Source organism: Cygnus atratus, chromosome 24 (genome assembly GCF_013377495.2).
Source record: "Cygnus atratus isolate AKBS03 ecotype Queensland, Australia chromosome 24, CAtr_DNAZoo_HiC_assembly, whole genome shotgun sequence".
NCBI lineage: Eukaryota > Metazoa > Chordata > Aves > Anseriformes > Anatidae > Cygnus > Cygnus atratus.
The window spans coordinates 3,233,004-3,253,823 of NC_066385.1; the positions used below are offsets into that span (position 1 = coordinate 3,233,004).

Consider the following 20,820-nt stretch of genomic DNA (forward strand, 5'->3'; position numbering starts at 1 on the left):
AGGGCCGCGTGGGCTCCAGCAGCAGTTTCTTCCGCAGAGGTTTTCCCAGAGCCGCTTCAAAGCTTCCCTCGCGGAGCTGGGGCATCGCAGGGGGGCGTCAAAGCACACACACACACAGGCGTTGTTGTCCAAACAAAAGTATTTACAACAAATTCGACAAGCGGTTTTCCTCTGCCAGCAGCAAATGCCTGAGGGCCCCTACAGCTTCACAAATCATAGCACGAAGAGCCTAAAGTTCCTCTAAAATTTCAGAAAATCATTCAAAACAGATCTGCTAGGGGAAAACGATCACTGGTGGCAGGGTACGCAATACACCCGAGTCTCAGCTCTCCTCCGCAGGGTCAGTGCCCACGCCCAAGTGCGACGCTGATGGCACCCGAACATTTGCTGGAGCAGGCAGCAGAGCCAGCAGCTCAGGGGAGCAATTTTAAAAACCACGAGGCACTTAAACCAACCCTCAGTTGACCCAGTTACCGCAGAAGAGTCCCGACTACTCGCCCCGGAGTCCTACTGTCACCAGCCAAAAGCACCAACCAAAGCTTGGGGGAACTTTGGTACAGCACAAGAGAAGGGAGTGGGGGTAGCGTAGCCGTATCGCAGAGCTGCTGCTTTTCACACCATTTTATCATCCCTGATCATTGAAAGTAAGGCTGGGTGGGCTGACACCCCCCCCCCCCCTCCTGGCAGCATGTTTGGTCCACAACGCTAGAATAATTATTCTGCTCCCTCCCGCCCCCACAGCTTCATCACCTGAAAAGATTACAGTCAAAACAATGGCATACACAAATAAAAGCCAAGAGTTGACGCAGTAACTCCGGGATTTGGGTATCAACTGGCCGAGAAATCAGAACGCCGAAGCTTCACAATGTGCCCAACATCGAGTTGTGCCAAGGGGGGAGGAAGGAAGAAGCTTTAGGTTTAAGCCTTCAGAGCATCGCTCCGTCAGTACGTCAATTCACAGCCACCACAGCGTGCCGATGCACATCTTTCTGTGCCAAAAGAAACAAGTGCTTTGTCCTCTTGATATCCAAGGTAGCCACCTATAGTTACAGAACGGATGCACAAGACCTTAACTCTGACCAGCAGGGAGACTTAGGACAACTGAGTGCAGCTCCTGCCAATTTCTACCAGTTCAAACTGTGCTTTAAGTCTCATTGCAAAGCCTCAGTTAGAAAAAGGATCACCTCGGGGTATCCAACAAGAAGAAGAGTTTTAATTTTTTTTTTTTTTTTAAATATACCCTAGGACTCTGCAGTTCAATCGTCAATCATCTTGGAAAGTTCAAGGAGGAGGTCATCCTCATCCTTCCCTGGGTCCAAGTCAAGTTCGGCTTCCAGTCTGCCGCCTGAGATTTCCCAAAGGAGCATCTCAAAATCCTCGTCTACAGATAAGGGCGCGTTGCCTGTGGAACTCAGCCGGCGTGTCCTTGCTTCTTCTAGCTGGGAAGAAGCTGAAGTCGAGCTTGAGAACTCCCTCGGCTCCGCAGATTCTGCCTGGCTTCCAAGATGTGCTTCAGGTCTTGGGAGAGCAAGGAAGAGAACAATCAGTATAGGCCATTTCTTAACGGGAAATCCCTTTTCTGCAAAGCCGGCTCTTAAAACCGTAGCCAACCCCCCCTGCACTTCAATCTCACACAGGGATTGTTCTTCAATTAACCCAGGGCTACATGTAGAGCCCAATATATTAGCAGGTACATTTCTCAGTTTGGGGGTTTATCTGTGAAGCCAGAGCATCTGGAGTCTAGCAAAGATGGTTCAATGTTTGTAGCAAGAGGCGCTTTGCCACCTTTATTAATTTTACTGTAAAAATGTTAAGAAGTCTCCACCTGCGAACATCTGTTTACTAAGTTAGTCATTTTTCCCATGGCACACTCAGAGCTTGCTCCCCAGTACAGGAAGCTGATCTGCATCCGTCACTTCCCTCTGCTCTCCCTGCAGTCTGGTCACCTCGTATGTTTGTTCAGGTGGCATTCTTGAGGACCAAAAGGCACAGGACACTACCCATCATTTATCACCTCTCAAGGAAGTAGAAGAACTTCACCTCATCCCCATTTAGGTATTCAGACAGACCAAGAAGTCACTGGAAAGCTGTACCGACTTGCAGCATTTACAGAAAGTCAGTCGAATTAAGCATTCCTGCTAGCTGCTAGAAAGTGATTTCACGGGACTTATTCCTCTGATGGATTTGGGCTTTAATTATCTCAGAACCCTCATTTTTTCCCCTCACGTAACAGAACTTAGGTTTCACTGGGGACATACAGCGATTAAGAAAAAGAACAAGTTGTGGTCATCACCTGTTTCGGGGATTTTCTTCAAGTCTGGTGGCTGGGACGTGCTCCAGCATGGCTGGAACAGCCTAGAAAGCAGCAAAACAGTATTTATGACACATGGGTAAAAGATTCCTTAATAGCTTTTTCCTCCACGCTGCTTCTCCTCTGGCATTGCGGAGCCTTAGCCAAAATACAAAACCAAGGTGCTCCTGAAGAAAGTTAACATTCACTTGGAGGTTACTAACGATCTTGTGTCTTTTAAGAACACAGCATTAATGGACAAAATCCTCCACACCAGAGAAATCACAGAATCACAGAGTGCTAAGTAAATAGTGCCATTAATCTAAGAAATATGGAAGGGTACTACAAGAATTCTGTAGGCAGCTACTGGATTTCAAAGGAAACAGAAGGCCTGCAGAACATTGGAGTTTTCCACCTTTTCTCCTAGAGGAGGGTATAAATTTTACAAGGGATCCACTTTCTGCATTAGCCCCTGTCCTTACCATAGCTGCTTTTTTGGCTGGAGGTCCCATTGTGTCAGCATCAAAGGCAGTCCGGGGTTTCACGGCTGCTACAGCAGAGGGAAAACTCCCAGGTGCCTTACGTTTCAGTGCCTTCTTCTTGGGGGAAGCGACTTTCCCATCCCAAGGCTTCGCAAACATGTTAAAGTTGGCTAGAGTAAAAGGAAGAGAGAACTGATACAGTCTTGCTCTGCCTCATGAAAAATCCACCTTCTCTTACTCATTTCCACAGCCCTTCTACATAGCTAACTGTACTTGGCCAGCAGAATTACACTGCCATTGCCTGGATTCTCAGCAATATTTTCCACACAGTAAACTCTGCCTACCAACAATCCATACAAAGGAACAAAGAAACTGAATAGCTACAGTAAATAATAATCCAGGACCGAGGGAAACTCAGAGCGATCCTAAGTGCAAGCAATACTCTAAGGCATTGTATGAAGTCTAGTAAGATTCACAAATATTGACAGCTTTTGTATTTAAAGTCTTGCTCCCTCTAGGAAAGGAAAAAGCAGCAATTATAGTAAGACAAGAGAGTGTATGCAATTGTTGTACCGGCTTCCTCTCCCCTGCAGTGATGTCCCACCAAATTTATTAAGTTGTTCTACAAAGTCCAAATTCGTAGTATCATATTCTAGTCTCCCATTCCTGACCTAACATCTGGCTGGCAGGAGAAGAAATGAACTAAGAAAAAGAAAATACGCACTTCGCTTTGTAGCATTAAGTGGTGAAAGGCACCCAGCCAGAGTTACAACAGGAGAATTGTCATCTTCTGCCTGTATTTCAGAAGACAACCTAAGTAACTCTAACCTTCAACACTTACTTTTCGCTTCCTGTTCCTGAAATTGAGCTGCCTCTTTCCCTAGTGGTACAGTAGCAAAGAAGCCAGCAGTAGATGGGACGGCAGCTGCCTCCTTCCGAAGCTTCTCTTGTTGTTCTCTCAGTTGCCACTTCTCCCACAGTCTCTCGTCGATGCTCTTCACTTGAAATTTAGTACGAGTTGCACTCTGCTGAGCGGGCTAGAAGGAAAGAAAAGTAGTGCATGAATAGGACAAAAAAAAATCTGTAGAGATTTCATTAAGAAAATCTGATCAGCAATCCCTCCAAAACGGTCTCGATGTGGAACAGCATATTAATATCGTTCAGGTTACTGTCATTTTTTTCCATAAAATTTTGCCTGTGACAAGACCCATGCTTTACTATGGAAACAGTTTCACGTATCTGCAATTTCCAATATGGCAAGCTGCTTTAAACAGCTAGGCTGTTTTGCTGTACATCTATTACATGCCTTTTAAGCAGCAGAAAGTCATACAAGTTCCCCCATACAGTAGCCACTGACAGACTGATTTCCTTGAACACAAAACTCTGGCCTTCTCTATTACATCACTTCCCTCAGGATTTTTACAATATCCTTCCTGTCTGACAGATTAAGTCGGTAACAACAAAAAATTCCCTCCACGTTAACTGTGTAGATTTCAACTGGTGCTAATGGGGTTTCTTATTCGTCGTGGCATAAACAGACTGATTCAAAGTTTGAGGATTACGACGCTTGTCTGGCAAGGCTATTGGCGTTAGGATTTAGACTGCACTGCAGCTCCTACCAGACGCTGAAAGGTAAGAACGCACTCAAGAGGGTGGCACACGGTGAGTAACACAACTTGTCAGAATTTATCAGAAATTATATGAATGTATGCGTGTCTTCACAAAGGACTCACCTGTACATCAGGTACAGAGTAAATTTTAGGAAAAGGCCGGTTCAATTCCACTGTCTTCCTTTCTTCTTTTTCAGGTGCTTTAAAACAACCCAAAAAAAAATTTTTGTCAACAGCAGAAATAAAGAAAGCTGGGTCCTTGTTTTCTTTGTGCGTTTATTTCCTCATGACTCATGAGACAGAGAGAAAGGCTACAATGTGCAATCCGTGCAGCCTTTAAGCCCTCCTTATCTCCCTCACACAATCTCATTTTACAAAGTTGATATAATCTTAACAACGAGGCCTTTGATCCTCTGTCATTTTGGACAGAAACTGGCCCCCCACATTAAGACGTTGAGGCATGCTTTACAAACACATACACGCGTCAAGTTAAGCAACACGTGCCAAAGAGGAAGGTGAACTTGAACTCAACACAAGGAGGACTCCATACCATAAACAGATGGCAGAAAAAAACAGAATACCAAAATTAGACTAAAAAGCCCCTCGATGAGTTAATTTTCTAGTGGGAAATACAGAACACCATCACGTAACTAATGAAAACAGACACGGCTTGCATATTCTGGCCCTTCCTTGCCTTTGAACTTTGTAGCCTTAAACTCTTTTATCCTCTGCATTGAAGGAAAAAGCGAGGCAGATCCTGAGCAAACGGAACTTGCTCAATATGGGAAGCACCTCACCGGGGCAGGTATTAAAGTATCTCATTACCTGTTAGCTTTGTGTTCCGTAACGATTTCTGCCCTGCTGGGGCAGGTCCAGGTTGTGCTGGGGGAGCTGGCACATTTCCTCCACTCTGCTGCATCCGCAGAGCTTTCTCGCGCTTTATTTCTTCCAAGGTTTTAACACGCACTTCTCCTTCTGCCTTGACTTTACCTGCCAGCTCCTTCGACTGCACTTTGCTGGGCCCGGACAGAGTGAGCACACACTGCTTCTTGGGCTCACCCTGAATTTTTATCTTGGTATGGAATTCTCCTGCTTTTTTCTTCTCTTCTACCAAGCGATTATTCTTTTTTTCAGCCAAGGCTTCAGAGAAAGTTTTGATGCGACCTGCAGGAGCGGGTCTTGCCCCTGCACTGGGATCTTCGGTTTTACCATGCCATTCAGCCTGGGCTTTGGCTTGAGTTTCTCGTCTCTGAAGAGCTCTCTCACTACGGATTTCCTCCAGTGTTTTCACGTGGATCTCTCCCTTTGGCTTAGCAGCCTTCCCTGTCATCATCAAGAAATGAGAAGCACCAACATTTAAAGAGAGTCCAACAATATTTTAAGTCTCCAGAATTTGTCACAGTACTAAGGAAAACTAATCCTGAGCGTTCCCAATAACGCATCCTAGGACAACATCCTAACATTCTCCTCCTCCGAGCCACTTGTTGTATTTTGAAGACCAGCCCTATCCAGAAAGAGTTGCTACACAGAAATGCTAGTTTACTTTATTACTTTTTCAGACTGCATTTCAAATTCCTGCTCCTGGCAGTGGTTCTATTCTAATTGTATATTGTTCACAGAAGCAGCTTAAAACCTTGACAAGGCACAAGTAGAAAATAAACACACACCCAGAGCCAGATTTCTGATAGTGGCTGTCAGAAGAGCTTCAGCACTCAAGCAAGAGGAATCAGGTCTTTGTTTTCATTTAAATTAATTTTTAGGGCTGTATGAAAACTGTCTAAGTTCACGGAAAGGAAGAAGGAGAAAGTATATTTAACATCTAGTTGTTACCTTTCGCAGTGCTAGTCTGTTGAAAAGGTAATCCTAGTCTCTCCTTTCACAGACTTGGGAACTTGAACTGCAAAACAGGAAAAGAACAAATTAGGGAGGCTGCATAAACGTCAACTTTGTGTTCACATTTGAAAACAAGACAGGAAAGGTAACTTTGAATCCCAGCGATTAAGACCTCAGCCAACATGCAAAAAGAAACGTCACACGAAAAGGACAAACAGAAAGCCTAAATACAAAACCCGGGAATCAAATCCAGATGCCTGTTCAGTAGCTGTACCTCTCTTCGGTGCTTTGTCAGCATTTCCCGGAACCTCCACCTTCTTCCCCAGCCTTTCAGCAAGGCTGCGCTTCACTGGAAGGGCGCTTACATCAGCTTCAGACAGAGAAAACAAGGAATATTTTAAGAACATTTCTTTGCAGGAAGATTTGAGAACAGTCAACCACAAGCTTCTATTTTTCAAGCATATTTTCATAAAATTGCCTTTCAGCTGCTAAACGCTTTTTTTTGCCATTTCTGCAGTCAACACAGATCTCCACTGCAATGCATTTTCCTTTCATACGTCAAAAATACTCTTTAATGCAGTCATATATAGAAGGCGGCACCTAAATAACAGCTCATAAAAAGTTCTTACCCACGGAGGCTTTCCGTTTTCCTTGTTTCTCAGCAAGATCTAGTCGAATCACAGGTTCCTCCCCTAAAACAAAAGTAAAATTTTTCTAGTTTCATAGAAACCAGTAGCCAATAGAAATATTATACTGTTAGCCCATGTCCAAAAAACCCAGTAAGACACTGTTTTGACAGCTAAACCACACAAACTCATATTTCAAATATAATTAACTCAGGAAAAAGTATTAATAGTCTCAGTGTTTGCTTCAAATTCCAGCTGAGATAGTAGAGAATGAATCTGAGTCTGCTTGACAGCTACACTTTGTGCAGAACAAAGCTGCATAAGCAAGCAGAATATTATTAGGTACAAATGCTGAGAAATATTCCTTTCTAAGGTGAATGTCTATGAGTAAAAGTACTTCCTCACTTCTTTCCCTTTAAAAGGAATTTGCACAACTCTAAACCATATCATTTCTACACAGACTCCTATCACACTCCTGTCCACACCTGCCACTGTCAGCCTCTTTAAAGCTTCAGAAACTGCTTCTTACATAGCCCTGTCTTCTAGAGCTCTTTCTTCTCGTTACTCTCCTGTTTTTCAGTTATCCCCCTCTTTGCATACTGACATTTTTTTCTTTCTCCTGCTACTGCACTTAACCTCAGCACCAAATCTTTCCAGCACAACCAGGGACTTTCAGCATAAAAGCATGTTTTGAACAGAAGGCGGCAGCACCAGCAGGCTAACATGGGGGAATTGTCTTAATTATTGCTTAACCTTCCAGTTTAGGAGTAATGAAATCAAAACAAAAGCATTAATTATTACCTTCCTCTGTAGACAGTGTCACAGTTCTCACCACTGTCCGGACATTTTCCTTTTCCGGAGCAGGAAGAATCATAGAATCGACGGGAGGAAGAGAAGATCTTGAAGGACCTTCTGTTCAGAGCAAGCAAAACAGAAGGAAGTTTACCAAACATAAAAAACTATCACAAAGAACAAAAAACTTTAATTATTCATTACTGTCAAACATACAGTGACCAGAGCATGTAAATAAGAGAGGTGACTAATTTGCCTCTGGTTGCCCTTGGAATTCCCATCTAGAATACCAGCTGGCTGAGAATCAGGTTGCTCGATGCCCCCAGCTAAAAATGGAAGTCTCTCCCTCAAGCAGCTCCCAGCCACCATCACCTGCCATTCTGAAGCCAATAAAATTTCACTGCTTTGGCAAATAGTTGTATTCACCAAAGCATAGCCAGCTACCCGGTATTACTGGAAGAATTTTTTTAAAAAAAGAACATCAATCAGGATAAGAAAGTAGGGAATATTAACTCACCACCGTGTCTCTTAGTTTTTTCCTTCATTTTCTGAGATTTGATTTCTTCAAGTGTTTTTATTCCAAAATTCAGACCGTCCTCTGAAAACAGAAAACAGTTAATGAGACTAAGGCTTAGAGGCACTCACTGAGGACCACAGATCCTCAGGCTTCTTAGCGCTCAGGAACTTTCAGAAGCATTTAGAACAAACCCTGTCAACACTCCTCACAAGTGAAAGAACCACAGAATCAATGGCATTTTGCCCCTCCTTTCACCCTTCAGGGTAAAAATTGTAGTTTTAATTTTAATCCATTTACATGATATTAGATCCCTCTAGCAGTTAGATATGGCTTTCAACAGTGGTTGCAAGGCTGCACGTGCAGCCACTTTCAACTCCATGCTGTGGCCCTGTTTTGTTCTCCAAAAGTAAAGAAAAGGAGTTCACCTTTCTGACCCAATGGGCACATGATGCTGTTAGGTAGAAATGAGATCAGGGAAATAACCGACTCCATTCAGCACCCCTACATTCTGTTGTGTTTTTACGCCACATTGCCTTCGAGTTAATTGTCAAGTTCTCCTTCCGATTTATCCTACTACAGGCGCCGGAATACCTTGTTTAGCAGTAGTAGCACCGGCTTTCCGAGTGGAAATCATCCGTAATCCATTTTGGCCTTCCTCAGCTGGTTGCTGGACGGGAGTTTTAGTTTCTTCTCCTTCCTCAGAAAGCTGGTCTGAAGGGGAAAAATCTATTCAGTTATGCATAGGCCAGATTGTTCATGATTATGTAGCTCATGCAATGACACTTCAGTCCATGGTTCATATAAAAAAGCTTTTTTTTTTTTTTTAATACAGCTACACTGACCTGATGAACTCGTAAGTAGACTACCCTAGGACAAAACATCTAGGACTCTAGATTCTCTCTGCAGCTTTAACTACTACACAACATATTACTCTTCAGACAGAAAAAAGAAGGAATTTCCTTCCTAGTTTCACATAGAGCTTTACACAACAGACCAGCTAAAGCCAAGAGTGGTTCTAAGCTTTCCTCCAACATTTCAGGTTCTGTCCACTGACTGCCAGACAAAAGCCACCAGTGACCTGACCAGACTGCCTGCCCTATCGCTAGTCAGACCTCAGCTCATCTGTGCTTTATACATTCATTTACAGCACAAATTCCTTCCAAGAACCAAAGATTTACACAATCATTTACAGCACAAATTCCTTCCAAGAACCAAAACATGCTCACCATCATCATCTTCATCATCATCTGCAGCATTGATTACAACTGGAGGGTGTGTAGGGCTTGGGACATTTTCAGAGTTTTCCACTTTCATCACCCCCCTTAGCTGTGGAGAGGGATTGGACTGGACAGAAAGTTTGTTTTGCTGCAGTGACATCTGAGCCACTTTCAAATCATCGTCCGCGGACTCAGGCGGACTCGGCAGCGTAGCTAGGAGAAAGAGGAGGAGCATCAGTAATACGGCAGTTTAAAACTTTGACCACAATGCACGAAGATGGTAGGTACGGCAGATAACCCGCACAGACAATGAATTCAGCATCTCCTTTTGCCCATCCCGTCACTGTTTACACCGTGAACAATGACTTCCCTTCAAACAACAACACATCTCCCTACCACCCAGCAGAAGATGAAACAACAGAAAGCAAACTGCAAGGCAAATATCACACAAAGCAGAGAGAAGCTGAGCGTGAAAGCAGAAAACAAATACCAGCAGGACACCAGCAGGACACTCGGTTTAGCTGACCACCTAGGACTGCAGCACCTTTTCCTGCACTCACAGATGAACGGTTACCTGATGTCTCCTGCAGTATTGGCACCCACCAAGTAATATTCAAAATTAATTCTTCAATACTTAAAGAAGAAGGACCTAAACTCACTCTTGCTTGGCGGTAAGAAGACTCCATCGATGTAACGTCCCTTGGTGTGATGAAAAGCACAGTTGGCTTTCTGACAGCCTACTGGCTGGTTCTCCCAGTAGCAGGGAATCTCACTGCGCTTTTTCTGAAGACAGAAAGAAAGACAAGCTCGTGATAACATGCACCTAAGGGTTGCAAAGAGATGCACAGTTCCAGATCACGACGGCGATAGGGCTGTCACAATACAGTGCTGAAACATCATTCCAAAGGTCAGTTTGTCACTTAAGTAGAGTATTTCCGGGCATATTCACAAAGTTTGCCATAAGCTGTAACCACTAAGCACGTTTAGCTTTGTCATCATTCAGTTTGAGAAGACAGGCACTCTCAGACAGCAGTTTAGGGTGGGTTAAACTAATACACCTAGGCTTATACTAGGATTATTCAGAGGGAGAAAGAACATCTTAAATTGCCTAGGTTAACTCTATCTAGAACTACTTCTTGGAGACTTCGTTCTTCTGCACCTTTAACTTGCCCCACTGCTTCCTACCCCAGGCAGCTACAACAGCATTATCTGAAGGACTCCGGGACAGAAGAGACCTGACAGATCATTCTCAAGCCTGCTCTCAGGAGGCTAGTACAGCCTGCTTACTACCTCCCTGCTCCAGCAGGTTTTAGCAGGCTATTTAGCAGTTATTCTGCATCTGTTGAGATAATACTGTCGGCATCTAATGAAAGAAAATCTTGCTAAGACATACCCAAGGCATTGATTTTATTCCCCTCTCCTTCCTCCCACCCCCTCTCCTGGTAACAGAAACCAGTGTAATTTCAAAGCAAATGAATCTATCCTGCAAAAGCACAATCAGCACACCTACGGCACTGAAAAATGCTTTTGTTGATTTATTTTGAGAACACATCTTTAGGCACTCACATCAATTTCCATGTGTCTGAATCGGCAGACATTCCTGAAACAACGACCCTCCTGCCACAGCTTGCAGACCGTCTCGTTCCCCAGAGCAGCTTCGCAGTGGCGGAAGGAACAGTTGTCTCCCTGTAACCAAAAGGAAACCAACAAGGAAAATATCGTACAGCGTCAAAAACCTCCATGCTACTGCCTCAGGTTGCTACCACTGAATTCAGAATCTAGCTGGTTATCAAGTTAACCAAAGACCAGTGGGCCTCCTCCTCCTACTCTACCCCTTCCTGAAAAAAATGGAAAAAAAAAGAAAAGCAAAGCAAAAGAAACCCAGCCATACCTTGGTACAGGTAGAATAGAAATAGAAGTAGCAATCGTCTCCTTGCTTAGACATGCCGACAAGTTCTGAAAACAAGCTCGGGTTCTCTCCACAGGGACTTCCTCTGCTCTTGGAGAGAGCTGTCTTCACCCTTGCTTGGGCTGAAAGTCTTCTACTGGCTTGTGATCAGTGAAATCTTCTTTTTAAAAGTAACCCTAAAGAAAGTACCAACAAGTGAAAAGATAATCAGTAACAAGCATTTTTCCAGCTTTCTTCTGTTAACCAAATTAGTCTCTTGAGGAAAGCAATGCCTTGAAATCAGCCTGTTACATGAACTAACGCAATATTAAATTCAAAGTTCTGTAAAGCTGCCAGGAGCTTTGTCAGTAGGTGTTCTCTTCCATGTCCTCAATAATACGACTTGGAGCACACCCTGGAAGCCTGAAAATGGAGTCACTTCTTAAAAACCCACCTGATCATACATGCAAGGCAATGATCAACTATGGCTACGAATAACTTCTACAGAACGCAGTATGACGCGTTAAACAGCATGTTCCAGTCACTGTGGGTCTTCGAGTTCACCTACCTGGACAACCTCAGCAAAGTTATCGATCTTCAAAGACTTCCAGTTAACTTCTCCTGTAGGCCGAACCAACACTGAATCCGTGAATTAATAATAAAGGGGTAGGAAGAATTTTCCTCCTCACTTTGCCAAGGGAACCTCTCATCCACAATTCAAACATAGGATGTGCTTTTAAACAGCTTATAACTAATGGAGGAAGCAAGTCCATTTGAATACTCTCTCAGACTGGAGACAGCCAGGGTTAGTTAGCTCTTCAAAAAATAAAAACCAAAAAAAAAAAACCACAAAACAAAACAAAAACAAAAAAACCCAGTGCATTTAGAGATGAACTCGTGATTCAAAGTGGCTGCAAAAATGAGGATCCATCTTCCACAGCCGGACAATTTAACTTTTTTTTTTTTTTTTTTAATTTAAAATTCAGTATGTTCCAATCTCTGGTCTTCAAGATTTCTTCACCTATTAAGAAAACACAAAAACCTTTCCCCGTCTTTATTACCTGTACAGCAAAAAACACACCAGTGCATATAAATACACAAATGTGCATAGGCATACACACATATGTGTTTATACACACACGAGGAGCGAGTGATAGAAAGTTAGCGAGAGCGACAGTGGAAATCAGAAGTTTTGCCTTTTGGACACAGAGAGCGCGTAAAAACTCTCTCATTTGGAGGGAACTAGAAAAAAATGGAGGCTCTACAAAATATTTTGATGAGTATGCCTTCGAGGCCAATGCTTTATAACATGAGTGATCTGGGGGCCAGCACACAAATATGCATACATATGTACATGCATACAGGATAAACATATCTATACACACAAGCGTGCACAGGATATGTTGTATGATATCCGTATCGAGAACGACTCGTAGCCCTGATCAGACACGTAGAGTTGCAATCAATTAACAGCAGGAAGACAGCAGATCAAGGAGACAGCAAGCTTGGAGAGGCAGGGGAATGCTCACTTTGCCAGTGGCATGGCTGCATGATACCAAGAACTTTGAATTAGTTTGATGTTTTGGAAGCAATTTGTTTTCTTTCTGCGCTGTAGCAAATACCACAGGTTTGCCATCACGTGCTGTTCCCTAATCCATATATCCATCATCATCCATTGCTGCAGGATCATGAAAGGTTAGAAACGATGACTTAGGTCCAATTTAACAGCCAATGATTTTTCAATGACCAGAGCTGCAACAGATTTTATTTAGCCACAAGCAGTTTTTTTTTTCCTGATGTGAAGTCAGATATTTTGATTATTTTTTTTAAGACACTAGATGTCATAAAACCTGCAACCAGACCAGATAAAGTTCAAATTAGAGTGATTCTGAATCCTTTCATTAAAATGCTGCACATTTCTGTGCAAATTATTTCGGACTCTTCTGGACAAAAGTGGATGAAATAGTTCTTACAAATTAATAATAAAAGGTTGGAACCTTTTACTCACACAAACACTAGTGAATTGTCCAGGAAATATTTTTTTGGCAGGGAATTTTCCCAAATCTAAAATAAAGAGAGGAAAAGTTGGGTTCTCATATTAGTTATTGGTTTTGACTGCTTGACAAAGGGAATAAAAACAGTAGTTAAGTGCAAGGTTTCCTTCTCTTCTTTAGTATTGATAGGAATCGTCACTTCTGACCTTCAGCACCTTCAGAAACACACTCAGTGCCATGCACGTTCCTCTGCATCTACTTCTAAAAATTACTGGTGCTCCTGAGCATGGAAGCCTGACCCGAAACATTTTCCAGATTTAGCTCTTTCAAATGCCCACGGAGCTCACCATCCTGCTTGTTGCCTTCCACTTTCCTGAACAGACCCAGAACGCTGTTCAGGATATGAATGGATCTGGTCTAAGGAATGGGAAGAAAGCAAGAACCAAGGATACCTCTCAGCCCTAAATGCCATAAAAAGCAGTCTCATTTGAAAAAAGATCTCAAAAGCCTTTTTTTTTTTTTTTAAACTGACATCTGCTAACACGGCAATCCAAGTGCTGAACAGAAACCAACTGAACTAGCCCCTGAAAGCCTGAATAAAAATGAGTAACTCTGGTGCACTCAGCAGGTCTGTAATAGAAGTTGGTAAGATTTTTAGATTTCTTTTTTCTCCAGGGTGCTAGGAAAGTTTCTGCATTACGAGATTTTGAACTCTTTTTGTACAAAAGAATTACAGATGCACTACAGTCACGGTAGCTGGGGGTCTGGAAGTACACGCCAACAAGTGTCATAAATTTTGCCTTTGCTGAAGGAAGATAACTAGTACCAAGAAAATCTGTCTAGTTTGTTTTACAGGCTTGTCTTCCTCAGTATGGAACAAACTGACCTCCCTGCTCTAACTTTCCAGTTGGCTATTCTGCCTTTGTCCTGGAGAGAAGAGCAAGAAGGGAACAAAACATTTTTGCACTCCAAAAAATGCATTAGAGAAGGATTATCACACCTACCTAAGGGTACTTTCTTGTTTGTTTATAAGGCACAAAGTATTTTTCAAGAGAAAGTCTCTGTTGCTGGCCTGTTTTGTGCCTTCCGTTTATAATAAAGATATTAAAGATGCTTACCCCGTTTTTTTTTTTTTTTTTTTTTTTTTTTAAGAACAGCAGTAAGCGGACAGTCTGATGACAAGCAAGAAAGAACACCATAAACTCCTTGTTCTGACCCTGCTTTTTAATCACCCAGCATCACCCTGGCTGCAAAACAGTCTCCGCTGATTTCCCTGCTTGTTAAAGCACCCCGCAGGCTGAAAGTGTTGTGTGCTAGGTGTCAAATCACACTTGAACGGTGCACAGGTAAACCATTCATCCTCCCATGGTCGAAGCACAGAACAGCCTCCTGCTAACACAGCTCATCCTTGCTGCCGTGAGAAACCTCAGCACCTGCAGGAAAACCTAAAGCTAAGAATTCCAAAGCAAAAGCAGAAAATACACGGTTTGTGCTCTTTATATAGGAGTGAATTCTAGCTGTTAAATGCTGCCTCCATCTGCCCTGAGAGCGCATTCTGAGGCTGGACGGAAGGACACTCGATACCCACTGACAGCAAGACAGCAAAGATGCCAGCCAAGAAGGCAAAGGTTAAAGCTGAACGCTGCCTCAGCCTCCTCCACCAGCGAGCTGGGGGTCACCTTTCACCGTGATCTCTGAGACTCAGAGCCACGAGTTACCACAGCCGCGAGGTACAGCTGCTCCTTGCTGGCCCAAGCGACTCTATTGGAAGACGTGCCACTTCAGGGACCTGGACTGTGACAATCTCAAGATCAAATCAATCTGCTCCTGAAAGCGCAGGTTGTCCTGGTGTTTCTGTAGCTGTCAAAGAACAATCCTGAACTGAGGCACTCCTCTGGTCAGACAGTGCTTCAGCACAGATTTGTCTTTAGCTTGACACAGCGATATGAAGAGGAAGCAATTCTTCAAAGCAACCTCTCAAGCAGGGATCTAATAAGGCGGCCAAGACGATGTGCTCACATCTGAGCACGCCGCTCTGCAGAGAATCACTTCCAAGCCTAAGATGTTTCGCCCATCTCCCAGTCCCAGAGCGACAGCGACACCTTTACCCTGAAAGTCTGTGTTCTGCAAAGCCGGGAGGTGACCAATGCCTCGACTGAGCAGCCTCCCCCAGCCACGAATGTCACAACCACGAGACATCTGGGACCACTGGAACGAGCTGCCGATAGCCCCGTTCTCCCTCCCAGGAAGAGCTGCTCCATCTGCTGCTGTTCTAAAGAGCCCTTAACATATAAAAGGAAGAGAGAGCTCCACAGAGCGGCTATTTCCTGCTTCCAGAGATCCTGTGCAAGACGGTTCTTGTGCTGCAGTTCCTGAAGAATTTAATGTGCATTAGCAGAACGAGAAAGTAAAGCTCTTAAGCAACTGCTAACCTGTGAGCACTGAGAACAAGTCCCAGATCCCTAATTTTACAATATATATAAGCCATGGCAGCTGGCACCTAGCACTGCACACGTTGGCAGTGTCGTCAGGAGCTAGAAAGTCAGGGGTGAGGGGATTAAGGGAAAACCACACATCAGTTTAGTGACTTGGCTCTCGTAGGATACTTCCTACTGCAGGAGTTTTAGCAAAGCCACTCAGAGGGACCTGCTGGTTACTTAAAATTGGACTTCTGCTGGAGCAGTCAGAGGGCAGCAGCGTACCAGCAGATATCCAATGGGCATCCCTGTTAATTAGCCTGGGGCAGGTTCAGGGTCCACGTATCAATGGGTGCGTGTGTTTTTCTTCACCTTCTCCAAAGCGGTGAAAAAAACTTCTTATACAGCACTGTACAGTCACACGTTATGGATGGGAACCAACTGCATGCTGCCAGTCCGTATCAACTTCCAATAAGACAGTGTTGGGAGAAGGTGCCTTCAATGGTCACAGTAGCTCTGGTGATGTGTTATTTAAGTGCACTCGTACAGCTGAGTTTCTTCGTAGCAGTACGTAGTTGAGAGTGTCCCAGTTTCCCAGGTAAGATTTCTGTTTTCTCCTACCAAGCCCCAGCTCAGGATGCAATGCTGTGTTAATAACACCCAAGCATGTAGATGTTAAACTGTAACTGCTTTGAAACCTGTTTGTTGGGAAGGAAAGAGCTCAGTACACCACCTTCACAGGGCAAAAAGTCACACGGAAGAGCAGAAAAACCCAGAAGTGCTTCCTGAACTTCACGTTCCCAACAGCACCATCGCATTTAGATCCTGGCCTGGCATCCAGGATGCACGCTCTGCAAGCACTGCTGCGATGTGGAAGTGCCAAGGCAGGTTTTTGGCCTGCCCTCACTAAAACACTTCTTTTTTTTCTACAAACAATACAAAGAGTGTGCCAGGTGTGCTGTAATGCCAGTGTGCCAGGTCAACAGAGGATGTCCAAACAACAGAGGCGTTCGTCCTAATTTCTGGCATGAAAACACTTTTACAGCATTCTTTTCACGAAGAAAGCCCTCTCTGTCTTCTCCAATGCTCCAGGACCTGCTGCAGCTGCAGCGGCTGCGCTGGCACAACCCGCAGCTTTGACAAATCTTTTCAACAGTTCTGCTTTACCTCGGCACAGTTGAGGTCACTCCTCTTCCTCTTCCAGCTGAGCAAGCAGCTTGCGGGCTCTGCCACACGCTCGGTGCAGAAGCCAAAGCTGGGAACACAGCAGTCAAACTCTCACTGCTAACGAAGCCACCAGGGCAGAGGGCTGACACGGACCCGCCAGAGGCGAACCGTACCCGCTCTCCCTCCCGCCTGCGAGGCTCGCCGCAGCAGCCCCGGCCCGAAGCGCTCCCAGTGCTTTGCTTGGTGATGTCACCCATGAGTCAGAGTCCCCACATGAGCATCTGCCTTGCCACTCTTTAGTGTTGGTGTTGCTTTTTGTTTTCTGTTTCTTTTGTTTTTTTTTGAAACATATGCAGGTTCTGGTAACCCTTCAGGTAAACCACAGATCAATAGGGAAGAAGTCCCACACGAGGGAAGGCCGTGCTTTTCTTCCATCAATGGCGCATGCTTTAACATGCTGCATTCGACAAAGAAGCTCCCTCCACTTTGCGCAGTGGCAACAGGCACGACTGCAACACACGCACATGTAGGCAGCACCTGCAGGTCCCAAACCCTTAACCGATTTTTAGAGAGCACCAATTTTTTTTATGTAGTGGCTTTCCCTTAATCCATAACCCCTTTTTTCCTTTATTTATGTCGGGTGGCTCTCCTCCACTGTTCTCTCTGTCATTTTCCTCCCCAGTGTCTGAGCAGGCACTGGGAATTGTTTCCAGAAGAAGGGTTCTGCTGAAGCTACAACATTTACTCTCAGGGAAAAGAGAGTATGTGAAAGAATACATACTTCCTTTCTTTTTCCTTTTTTTTTTTTTTTAAAAAAAAAAAATCTCTGAAATCAACGCTGCGGCCTGGCAGCAAATAACTATGGGAGAAATGATGATTCCTCGTCCTCACTGTAACGTTGTAGTTAATCTCATAAAGAACCAATTTCCTCAGGCAGTGGCCATTGGAGATGGGAAGGGGCAGTAAGAGGAAGTTTTCCTTAGACTAGCTCTTCCCCCAGAAGACCTCGCCATCCAGCAACAAATTCAATTCGCCTGCTCCGCCTGATCAGTCAAACGCGCGTCCGACTCCAGCACACGCCACAGCGGTGGTCCTGACGTGGTTTGAGAATCACCTATCCGCAGAATATCTCGGCTTTGTACACTCAAGTAACGCCGTAGTTTCGAAATAAGGCCCAGAGCTCACACTCCGAGTGCAGCCTAACAGCACCAGAGGGCCGGTAGGCTAAACATTCCCATCCTGGCAACAGTACTGACCCGGGCAACAGTAAGCATCCCTTCTGCACTTTCATCGTGAACATCAGCATCACCTCGAGCCAAGTTTTAAGAAACAAACACCAAGGTCACCCAAGCGGGTTGTTTTCAGCAAACTAAAGGAGAAATTAAGGTGACAACCGGGTGCATCCAGAGTTAGTCAGATCCTGAAGGCAGTTCCTTTGGGAAACGGAGGAGCAGCGCGCCAGATGACGGCTACCTTACAGCGCACCCCTTAGAGGCACTGCTACAAAAGGAAGGCAGAAGGTTGGAACTCAAAAGAACTCGCAAGGCGCCCGTTAAGGGGGAAGCTTTAATTTCCTCAGCAGAACCTCCCCCCTGAAGGCAGCCCAGGGACTCTTTGCTTCCCTAGGGAGACGGCAGGGACAGGGCAGGGCAGTGGGACGGAGGGGCAGAGGGCCAGACGGACGGCCAGACGGCCGGATGGATGGACAGACGGACGGCCAGACGGCCCAAAAGGCCTGAGCAAGGGCTGAGGAGCGGGAGGGAAGGGCAGGGCGAGGGGAAGGGCGGTCCTGGGCCTGACAGGGGACCTTGGGCCTAACCCCGGGCAGCAGCTCCCCGTCTCACAGGGCCCGGGGGGGCTGAAACAGGGGGAGGAACACCTCAGCCCTCCCCCCAGCCCCCAGCCCCCAGCCCGCCCTGCCTCAAGGCCCCGCGGCCTGCCCCCCCCTCAGGGCACCCCGACCCGCAGGGCTCGGGACGCGGCCTGCTCCCCCTCAGGGCAGCGGAGGGGAGCCGGGCCGGGCAGGAGGCCTTTCCCCCGCCCCCCGGTGGTCTATGAACGGCTCTAGTTACCGGCGAGCAGGGATTTTACCGAACCCCAGGGGACCAGGGCCGCCGCCGCCGTCCCTCCTCGTCCCGCCGGGGCCGCGGCTCGGGCCGTCGCTTTCCTTACTGCCAGCCTCAAAGATGGCGCCCAACATACGGGCACCGCCGAGCTCCCGCGGCCAAGATGGCGGCCGGCACGGCTTCACCCCCCCACTTCCGCCCGGCCTAGCGAGCGGGTAGCACCACCCCCAGCGGGGAGAAAAGCGGCGCGGGTGGGCCCTGCAAAGAAATCGGCGGGCGGGCGGGCGGCGTTTTTTTTTTTTTTTTTTTTTTTTGTCCTCCTCCTGGGGCTGCACCGCCAGCCCCAGACAAAGCCGCTCACGGCAGGGCCAGCAGAGCAGTGCTTCCCCTTCCCTTCTCTGCCTGTGCCAAGGTCGTGCCTCGCCTCTTGCCAGGAGGAGCGCCCTGCCCACGATAGTGCCAGGCCTCAGCCCCCTGAGGCGGCCATTCCGCCACCACTGCAGCGCTCTTTGCAAGCTGCGAGTTATTTTGTGTTCTTGTCGCGGCTTTCCAGGGGGCAGGCACACAGGTTCTGGATAATGCTGGGGCAGGACAAGCCTGCTTTAAGCCCCAAACCTGCCTCCTTTACTTGTCTCCTCTCAGGCCAGGCCTACCCTCTGGGCCCAGCAGCACGCATCCTGCCAGCCCTAGGACCCACAGGTTAGGCCCTGTGGTAAGAGGAAAGAGCCTCCAAAGTGTCTGTCCTAGGGTACAGATGGGTGAGGCAGCCCCGCCACTGCACAAACACCCACAGGACATGCCACCAGAGCTGCTATCAGCTTGGCAATTAAGTACGCGGGAGAGGAGTCCACGGCACACAAGTATTCACGTCTGCCCTGGACAAAGAAATAAACATTGGCTGTTTTTTTCCCATTTAAATAGCTAAAAGCACCGCTAACAGTTTATTTCTTTGCGTCTAGCCTGTACTAAGTTTAAAGAAAAAAGCAGCTTCTGTTGAGGAGGTGGAAGATGCTGTCAGCAGAAACACCGTGCCTGGAATGTGAGCAGGGAAGACAGCGATGCTGCAAAATAAAGCTTTTACAACCTCTTCATATCAGTTGGCCTGGGCTCCAAGGGTCAGACACCCAGCTGGGAAGCTGTAGATTGAATTTCCTCGTTGATAGCCTTGCCCAGTCATCCTGACTTGGCTCCAGAGAAAGCGTCTTATTAAAGGCACAGAGGAGCAACAGCTTCTCAACCAAAAACTAGGAGTTTAAGCAATCCAGTGAAAAAACTGTGCTTGGGAACAAGGATATTTCAGAGGCTAGTTGCTTTTATTTCTCATTGTCACTCTTGTCTTGGCAAAGGGCCTCTACAGAGGCAAAAGAGTCTCAGCACTGAGGCAGGACATAGCTCAAACACCATCCCCAGAAGGTAGAGATCATAGCCTTGACTCACCCTAAAGGCATCGCAGAAAGGGCACCAGGTAAGAGGACAAGGAGGATTTTTGCTCTAGGGTTAGTTTGTCACATAGCCAAAAGAGCCACTGGCTTTGGCTCACATTTGACAACTGATTCTGGACCTTGCTTGGAGATGGAAGAAGCCATTCCCTGCCTCTGAATAATGAGGCTTACATAGAGAAGAAACCCACGCTAACTATAGGGACACTCATAGCAGTGGGGTTGCTTCTTGATCCCCATCCCTCTTTCCACCCTGCAGGCCCTACTTGCACGCTCTGCCTTACTCAGATGAGAAGCTCAGCCATCCATCCAGAACCAGGAGAAGATGTGGGATTGATTTCACAAGCTGGTAGACACACTGAGGACGTCACAGTTACATGTGGGCACATTTTATTCTCTGGATGCACTTGCGCATTGTTTCTGCTCAACAGCCAAAGCTTTATTGATTCAAAACCATTTCCCGTCTCCCCCACCCCCAGCAT

General features: G+C 46.0%; 1 protein-coding gene across 1 annotated transcript; it reads right to left on the reverse strand.

The window, feature by feature from the left end:
* Positions 1-121: 121 nt before the first annotated feature.
* ZC3H11A (zinc finger CCCH-type containing 11A) lies at positions 122-18,737 on the reverse strand. Its single transcript, XM_050715401.1, has 16 exons — positions 11,824-18,737; positions 11,259-11,452; positions 10,934-11,053; positions 10,027-10,150; positions 9,377-9,580; positions 8,742-8,861; positions 8,151-8,231; positions 7,643-7,753; positions 6,845-6,907; positions 6,490-6,585; positions 5,208-5,705; positions 4,506-4,582; positions 3,614-3,809; positions 2,773-2,942; positions 2,294-2,355; positions 122-1,518 (listed from the first exon to the last, which is right to left on the reverse strand). Exons 2-16 carry the CDS (start codon positions 11,310-11,312, stop codon positions 1,257-1,259), a joined length of 2,238 nt encoding a protein of 745 aa, XP_050571358.1. The 5' UTR covers positions 11,313-11,452; positions 11,824-18,737; the 3' UTR covers positions 122-1,256.
* Positions 18,738-20,820: the final 2,083 nt, after the last annotated feature.

Excerpts from the sequence above, each read along its gene's own strand:
- ZC3H11A (XM_050715401.1), bottom strand. The coding sequence starts at position 11,312 with ATGTCTAAGCAAGGAGACGATTGCTACTTCTATTTCTATTCTACCTGT. Across the intron at positions 5,706-6,489 it reads TGACAAAGCACCGAAGAGAG|GGAAGGCTGCTAAGCCAAAG; the intron begins GTACAGCTACTG and ends TGATGATGACAG. Across the intron at positions 4,583-5,207 it reads ACGGAACACAAAGCTAACAG|CACCTGAAAAAGAAGAAAGG; the intron begins GTAATGAGATAC and ends GTTGTTTTAAAG.